This window comes from Eurypyga helias, unplaced genomic scaffold (genome assembly GCF_000690775.1).
Source record: "Eurypyga helias isolate BGI_N326 unplaced genomic scaffold, ASM69077v1 scaffold28522, whole genome shotgun sequence".
Classification (NCBI taxonomy): domain Eukaryota; kingdom Metazoa; phylum Chordata; class Aves; order Eurypygiformes; family Eurypygidae; genus Eurypyga; species Eurypyga helias.
Genome location: NW_010234616.1, coordinates 9,800 through 18,613, shown reverse-complemented (window position 1 = coordinate 18,613; position 8,814 = coordinate 9,800). Strand labels below are relative to the sequence as shown.

General features: G+C 46.1%; 1 protein-coding gene across 1 annotated transcript in view; it reads right to left on the bottom strand.

Annotated features, from left to right (window-relative positions):
- SRPK1 (SRSF protein kinase 1) overlaps positions 1-6,520 on the bottom strand; it is a gene marked incomplete at both ends in the record, with an annotated part of 9,866 nt that extends 3,346 nt beyond the window's left edge. Inside the window, 8 exons of the mRNA XM_010146496.1 lie at positions 155-365; positions 806-831; positions 1,818-1,983; positions 2,623-2,729; positions 3,797-3,884; positions 4,092-4,179; positions 4,591-4,699; positions 6,387-6,520. Of these exons, the coding sequence (XP_010144798.1) occupies positions 155-365; positions 806-831; positions 1,818-1,983; positions 2,623-2,729; positions 3,797-3,884; positions 4,092-4,179; positions 4,591-4,699; positions 6,387-6,520 (929 nt within the window). The remainder of the gene's footprint in view (positions 1-154; positions 366-805; positions 832-1,817; positions 1,984-2,622; positions 2,730-3,796; positions 3,885-4,091; positions 4,180-4,590; positions 4,700-6,386) is intronic.
- Positions 6,521-8,814: the final 2,294 nt, after the last annotated feature.

The following is an 8,814-nucleotide window of genomic DNA, read 5'->3' as shown; positions in this document are numbered from 1 at the left end:
GGTTGGAACTAGGTGGTCTTTAAGGTCCCTTCCAACCCAAACCATTCCATGATTCTATGACAACGGCCACCTCTACCAAAGGTGCTCACCCTACTCATGCCAGCCTGGTGAAAGGACAACGCTGTGCTACTGTAGCACTACTTTAGGTCCATACCTGTCTTTTTGCTGACATTTTCCTCTGGTGGACCAACTTTTATGAGCATTTCCAGAGGGCTCTGAGCTTCTTCCTCTTCAGGTTGTGTCTGCCCAGGGCTTGCCTCCTTCTCCATTTCCTCTATCTCTTGCATTCGCTTCTCCAACAGCTCAGCCTGCCGTTTCTGCTTCTTTTTCAACTTCTTTTTCTTATTCTTTGACATTTTGTCAGCCTACACAGAAGCAAGCAGAGACATTCAACTCATTTCATATTTCAATAACGCTTAATCACATCAAGTTTTAATTTATTTTAGAGCTGAGGAAGCGGTCTGGGATGGAAACTCTCAGGACAGCTCTTCTCCCAGGCAAAAAGCAGGTATTGAGGTTTTTGGAGCAGTTGTCTATGGCTCTTATTAGCCCATTTCTGTCCTGACCTGAGAAACCTACAGTGTTCTCCAAACGTGGGATCTCAGGCTCCAAAGACAACAGTCGCCGAGACCACCGTAAAGCCTACTCACTCTGGTGACGGGAGAGCTACTTCCACCCCCGAGGCAGCACTGAACCTGCTGCAGGTCTGTGACAAATCTCCTCCTTAATGCTGACTGTGCTACGAAACAGCGCAGGAGTTACCGCAACTCAATGGATACTTACGCGTGAAAGCCATTACACTTACTGGTTTGGGCTGTGGTGCGGTGCTCACTGAAAGGGAAAGGCAAGATGAGTAAATTAGTATGTTTACACTCAAAAACTGCAACTGCATTCTTAAGGTAAGCTTTTTGCTACGTGGTTTGGCAACCACGTTTTAAAAGGTGTCAGCAAATGCTATTTTGAAGGCTCATTTCTCTACAAAAGTACAGCAAGGATTAAAAAAAAAGAGAAGAAACATTAAACTAGTGAGTGCATAATTAAAATTCCAGATAGACGACTTGCTTGACTGATATCAAAGACAAACTTCCTGTCATACAGCTTCATGCACTGCATGTATTTGCATTTTCTTTTTCGTAAGATGCGTAACCAAACCATTAAAATACCAACGTTAAGGCAGCTGCCCTAAGCTAAACTATGCTACGATGGGTGTTGTAAGATTAGGGCTGACAGAGCCTTCCAGTACACACTCCAGTAGTTCTTGAAAACTACACACTGGTACAGGTGGACATTCTGAGGAGGAATACTAGGAACAAGAGGAAATTTGCTCTCAGATCTTTAGGGATGTTAGCACATCAAGGAAGCTGTTTCTGTTACGGGGTTTTTAGGCTTGTGCAAACCAACAAGAGGTAAATCATCTTGTGGAGACCTTTATGATGTGCATTGTCCAGCATCATGCAAGGAAAAGATATAAACTCTGGAAGGAAGGGTGAGAAGCACCTCACCACATTTTCACCCCAGTGCATGAGCATTTATGCCACGGGTGCTATACGAGATGACTACCCTACCCTTTCATCAGGGCCAGATGAGCTGTGGCAGACACAGGTGCCAGCACATCTATCCACCCTCCGTTTTTGTTACAGAAACGACCGCCTTCCCAACCATCTCTGAGTTACAACTTATGACTAACTCCAATTATTTGCATTACTGTTCCTCTGTATTAATTAGCAGGTTTTCCCTAGTGAGATCAGGTACAATTTGGGGGCATGGGCAGGAAATAGCACCAATTCTGAGGAAAAAAGAAAAAAAAAAAAAAGCACCTGCAGAGCCAGATGGTGGGGGAGCCCCGGATCGCTGCCACTCTGTTGCTTCTGCAGCCAGCCTGCGGATATACTGGTCGTTAACGCACAGGAGAATGTTCTCAGGTTTAATGTCTGTGTGAATGATTCGACATTTTGTGTGCAAGTAATCCAGACCCTGAAGAACCTGCAGACAGGACAGAAGGAAACCCAAAGAATGAGTAAATTGAGAGTGAAGCAAAAATGCAAAGTTGCATGGGATGAGCAATGAACCCGAAGGAGTTCTGTGTTTGAGGATACTCCTGCTTAGAGGTAATGTCATCAGTGGTTACTGCGCAATTCCAGGAAACAGGGAGTTGCACACAGATTTTAGCTATGAATTTAAACTCTTTGCCCTCATAACAACTTACCACAGTTGAAAATATAACCTTATTACCCTACAATCAAACCATACCTTCCTCCTCCCCTGCACCTCACACGTAGAAGAGTTTCTTCTTCGGTAACAATCCAGTGGGAAGAATAGGTTTCCCTTGCTCTTCCCATCATTAAGCGCTGTACTTACTGTGAAAGCACTTACAAGGAATAACCAGGGTAAGAAAAGGTTAAAAGCAAAGCTGGATTGCCATCACGGATCAAGTGCTGAAAAATAAATCTCTGTAGGAGAAGGGGTTTGCAGTAGAGAAAGGAAACGTTCACCCAAGAATGATTTCTGTTGTGGAAGAGATACACCACTGATCTTAAACTTCCATTGTCTGGGGTCTGAGAAGGTTTAGTGAAAGAGCTCTCACTGGCTCAGGGGAAGAGTGCAGTCAGAACCAGAACTGACCTGTTTGATGATCTTTTTGACGCAAGGGAGTGGAAGCCCCTGATAATTTGACTTGATGATCCACTTCAGGAGATGATGGCCTAGAACTTCAAACACCATACAGATATCTGGAACTCGTCAAGGAAGAAGATGGACATCGCGACCCAAGGACCCCCCGATTCCCAGGACTGAGGATCAGAAGAAATTCATACCGGTTTTTTATACAAAAGAACCCTCATCCTTCTGACAAAGCTTAGAGAAACTGCCTTCCTCAAGAGCACCATCCTATCCCACATGCCAGTGGCGGTGTTTACAACCTCAAAGGGATGGAGTGGGTCAGGACAGTGGTCCTAATACAGCACTAGCAATCTCCTGCCTCCAGCAGAAGCTACCCAAGCAAGCCTGCATTAGTATTTCTGCTGGTAGCGAGGCGGCTTCAAGCCAGCAACCTACATTTTGGAACAGCCTAGGCTCTTGCCCCAGGCGAGCCTCGAGGCCAGATCTCTCTGTACCAGCATTACCTGAAAAGATAATAGACTTTCCATTTCTTAAGTCATCCTTGGGGCAATTAAGTTACTTTCCCTGACCTCCTTTGCCTCTTTGCCAGTAAAAGAAACTTTTGACAAGCCTGGACTTCAGCAATATTCACATTATCTGCTTTTTTCTGTAACATCTCAACAGCTACAGGATTTTCAAAGCAATACACTTTAAACATCCTAAGAGTGTTGATAAAGTCCAAGGTAAGATGCTTCTGTAACTAGAAAACAACCTTATTATCTAAGTTACAGACTGCATGCATTCACTGTTTTTAATTACTGATGTTAATTAAGTGGAGCAGTACAAAACGTTAAGGGCTTATTAGCAGGCTGCCTGCAGGACTGCAGGGTTGAGAGATGGGCTCTTACCTCACTGTACCTCGGACACGGAGCCATTCAGCCCTGATTCACAGATGGGAGGCAGCCAGCCCATCTCTCGCGCTCAAAGCGTGACTAAGCACTGCTCCACGGCTCAGACATGTCAGGCTGAAGCATCATTCTGGACCTGAGCTTAGCAGGGAGTCGTGAGGCAGATGACTCTGCAGGAGGTGCCTTGGGCAGCGCACGGGATGCCAAGGCAGAGCTCTCCAGCCCCGACATGGCGTGAAGGTGGGAGTTTGCTGGGTGGCTGTCATTGTCTTTAGTCCACAAAAGGATACGAGAACCATTAACTCCTGAAATCTTGAAGTCATCTAATAACTGAACAACTCTCTCTTTACTCGGATCGTTTGGGTCGCTGTTGCGGACCTGCAGAGAAGAAGAGGATTAACTTTGTGTTCGCTGAGGTAATTCCTAGACAAGAATATATTCCGAAGTCAGATCTACTGCACTACTGTCCGGTTCCTATCCAAATTCCCTGCAGCTAGGTGACGCAGAAATAGCAAGCACATGCCTAGTGTGAACTCCCCCAAACCAGTTTAGAACAGAAATGGAACGCCACTCTCAGGCACTCACCGATTTCAGCAACTTGATTTCATCCAGTGCTGTTTCTGTGTAGTGCTCGGCACTCTTCACCACCTTCATTGCCACAAATCTCCTCCCTCTACGCACACACGGCAAGTGAATTGGAGACTGTTAACGCTCACACAAGGACCTTATTCTCTAGGATTATCCTAATGCTTTTGTATAAGAGCTACTTATTTAAGGCACCACGGAAACAAAAAGTTTAAGCACTCATGAAGATTGACTTTGGGTCTCTTTTATAAAGCATCCACGTTAGTCATTTCTCATAAAGTGAAATAATAGGTCAGAGACCGCTGGGCACAAGGGCACCCTCTTTCCACATACACGGCGTGTCCTGTTAACTCCCTCCCACACACTTGCATGCAGAGTATCAACTGAAACTTCTGTGTTAGGGTGCAGAGAGTTACGATTTGTGCTTTTATCTCCAAGTGAAAAAGATGCTTTCTGATCCTGTTTGTGCACGCTGAGCATTCCCGACAGAAAGACTTACTGGATGTCCCAAGCCAGCCACACAGTGGAGAAGTGGCCCCATCCAAGCTTCCGAATCACGTGGTATCGTCCATTAAACAGATCTCCTATTTTCACAAGGTGATAACCACCTAGAGAAACAGTGGGAAGTTGATGGATCAAGAGATCACACAAGTGCTGAAGAGCAGTAATGTGGGACAAGCATCACAACTCGAGGCAGACTTATTTGATGTGTTTAAATGTTTCATCATATAAACAAATGCAAATGTTTCTCTAATTGGATCTTGCTAGCACAGATACAGAATATGTTAGGGGAAGAGCTGTGAACCGCCCTCTTGTTGTTTTCTATGATTCTATATAAATCTCATCCAGTTTACTACATTGAACCAGAATGACTGTCTTTTCTCCATGTCAACGGACACCATTGTTGCAGCATCACAAGAGACTACTGCCTCAGTGAAAGCATCTCAAGTCTGCTAGGCTGACCGCCTCTGGAAAACACAGCTGCTGACGTTCAGTAACAGAATCTTACAGCTAAATATCAGCGTTGCCTTCGCACGCTCTGTCCCCACAGCATGAAAGAGTACTGCACCCAATTTCCCAACAGAGTTTCCCTTGCAACTGCTTTCCTGGCCCAAAGGCATTCTGCCACTGAACATCACAGCTGAAAACAGGAAAGTCTCCTCCCTGCACCACTGGTATCTCTCAAGCTGCTGACTATGCAGGAGGAGAGACAGAAGGGAACTGGCAGAAAACAGAGATTCTTCTCTTCCTTCTAAGGCATAAGTTGTTGCCAGAACATGGAAATTACACCCTAGATTCGAGGTGCTTACTATCCAATTGTGGTCAAACACCACCCATAAAACACATGCTTTGCCAGGAAGATTCGTCTCCCCTGATTGACTGCTTCACAGAACTGCTATCAAGCAGAAGCCCCTTTTCTTCACTTGAAGATTTCAGTTACAACAGTGACAGCTGCCCCCGTGGCTAATCCACACGAGGGCTTTCTTCTTCCCACTTGCTTTCCAACAAACAGAATCCCACAAATACTCGGGCAGCATGCTAAAAGTAATGCAAATGCTTTGAAGTAAAGCACTGAAGTAGAGGAAACATTGCAATTCAGGTTCTGCTTTGCATTTTTAATACATACGGCATTTGTCACATGCTTCTCCCTGTTTTATTCAAGATGTACAATAAACAGCATCGCAGAAGTAGCCTTACCAAGCACCTGGATGTGGGGCACACAACCAAGCTTCAACAATCAACTGAAGTTGTGTGATCAGTGTTCTGTCTTTTGAAAGTATCTGCTATGTTAAAAAGCAGCCTGATCCTTTCGATATCGAATTACAGACTGCAGCATTTCCATTTGCTCTGCATTTAGTTTCGATTCAGAGACATAGTGGGAGACTATTTGCAGACACAGTTATCAGAAGATTTGATACGAAGATGATGATCTTCAAAAGAAAACAGTGAAGAATTTGAAGGATTTGAAAGTGTCCTTTTTCTGATGAAAATCAAAAAAGAAATTGAATTCCTACTTGCTTTTGCCAACTGTGAAAACCCTCTGGCACAGAGGAAAAGCTAACAGCTTCAGACACATCCATTAAAACCAGCTCTCCAACGCAAATCTTGACTGATAACAGAGGGAACCTTGGAGAATAGTTTCTCCATCTCAGGTTAGCTTGAAAAATATTATCACCATGCAGTTTCAGAACACAAAGTAAGAGGGAGTCTATTTTCCTTCTCTGCAGTAGATGGGAAACAGGGAATTTCTTGGCTACACTGAAAATCCTGCACCCTAAAGAGGGAAGTTCTCACCTTTACAGTAATCATTTGGATCCTCTTGTTCATCATCATCTGATCCCAGGATTTCTTCCTCTTGCTCTGGAAGATCATTCTCCGAGTGAGCAGCAGGGCCCCTGTGCTGGGTGTCGGGTCTGAAAGAGAACAGGCTGCATGTCTCACACACGTTACCCCCCAGCTGAGTCGCTGTCCTTGCGCGTGAGGGGTTGCTGGTAGCGGAGGAGATGCAACATCGGCCTTCAGAAAATCTACTTTCACACTTAAATGCTTCCAATCTTTAGCATCAAGGTGCATATGAAAAATTGTTTCCATCTTGGTGAGAAATAGAACTTAATGCCCTAGATCCGCTTTTACAGCGGAGCAAAGAAGAGGCCAGACAAGACAGCGCGTTACATCTTGGAGATCCCACCAAGATGTCAGTCTCTGAACCCCTTCTCAGCCTTTCATTCAGCAAGGACTTTTCTAAAGCAAATTTCTATTTTAAGATGTTACCTCACACAAAACCTGAAGATTTAGGTGTTGATGAATGTTATTTTGAACATCAATTAATTCTTACTCCTTTGGAAGAAAATTAAACCAGGGTTTTAGAACTTTCGCCCTTTGTCCCCTTCTCCATCAAGATCAAATGACATTTAACAATCCTTCTGCTTCGAACACTCCAGAACTCGAAGATCCCTAATACTGCCCTCGATTCATAGAATGGTTTGGGTTGGAAGGGACCTTAAAGATCATCCATTGCCAACCCCCCTGCCATGGGCAGGGACACCTTCCACTAGACCAGGTTGCTCCAAGCCTCATCCAGCCTGGCCTTGGACACTTCCAGGGATGGGGCATCCACAGCTTCTCTGGGCAACCTGTCCCAGTGCTCCCACCCTCTGCGGGAAGAATTCCTTCCTGATATCTAATCTAAACCTCCCCGATTTCAATTTAAACCCGTTACCCCTTGTCCTGTCACTCCCTGCCCTTGGAAAAAGTCCCCCCCAGCTTCCTTGTAGCCCCCCAGGCACTGGAAGGGGCAATAAGGTCTCCCTGGAGCCTTCCCTTCTCCAGGCTGAAGAAACCCAACTCTCTCAGCTCTTCATCACAGCAGAGGTGCTGCAGCCCTCGGAGCATCTTCGTGGCCCTGTCCTTACATGGCAGGCTGTTTCTACTCTGCCCCTTCACTGAAGGCCCAGAGCGTGTTGTAGTTGGCTGAACTACGCAGAGCGGATGTTGTGTAAACCCTTCCGTGAGCTCGCGCGCGCAGAGGGATTGAAATCAGGTACCGAGGTGGGTTTTTTTTCCCCCACTCCTACACTCATCAATAAAACCATTACTTTTGTGTGTTTAACTCTTCACGAGATGTGCTACTGCAAGCTCCTGCCTGCACACAGCATGCGGGCAAAGGCTACCTCATGTCTCTCAGGCGTTTAAGCTGTGTTCGAGTTCCCCGAGGTAAATGCTTCCTCCCGTGTGCCCCAACTCCTTATCCAAAGAGCCAGACAGCTCAGGAAACACTACTAGGGAAGCAGGGGAGTTATTTGCACAGCATTGCAGGGGAGGGTTAAACGCCTGCAAAGTTTAATCTTCAATACCCTTCTGTGCGAGCGTTGGTAACGGCCACGACGCCTGCAGCCCGCTCACACTGGCAAGGCCGAACGGCCGAGTACAGCGGGACGGCACCGTGAAGCTTTCTGTTCTTACAAGGAAGGGATATGAAAAACCAGCTGGAACTGTCCAAAGAGGTGGTCAACAAATCTCTTTACAGTGACGACGCACAAGCACAAGGTAACGTTCCTTACAATGAATTTCCCCGCCGGTGTGACCGGGGAAGTTTCCTGTGTTGACACTACGGGTGCAGTGAAGCAGCAGACACGAGCGATGCCTCCATCACCCCAGGTCCAGCCCAGCCAGGTTTGCCCAGAGGAGCAGATGCTGAGACAGCCACCAGTCACGCTAATGCACGTGGGCTTTCGGATGCAGTTTTTATAGCTCCCAACCGAGCTGGGGTCGTGTGTTTCGTATCACGGCCCCACTCAATCCATGGGACAAAATTAGTATCTTGGTTCGGAGCAGTTATACAGCAGGAAGGGTGTTCAGCATTTACCTACCACACAGGCACGCTGCTGACGCTTCACACGTGAAATACTTTGCTACACATTAAAGTTACGGCCATCTTACACATCCATGGAGTGTGAAAAGGGAGAAATCACCCGTTCCAATCTGATCATGGCTAAACTCGAACCATTTACAAGCCGGAATTGAAGTTCATTAAAGCGAAGAGGAGCTGCAAAGGTCATCGCAGGCACAGCCAAAGCACCCGACATTCATTTCAGACATTAACAGCCACGTAGCTCCATCCAGCCCAAAGATATTGGGCATTTAGACTTCTCCCATGAGTCAGAGGGTAGGAAGAAGAAACAGGGGGGGGAGGAAGAAAAAAAAAAAAAAAAAGAGACTCCCA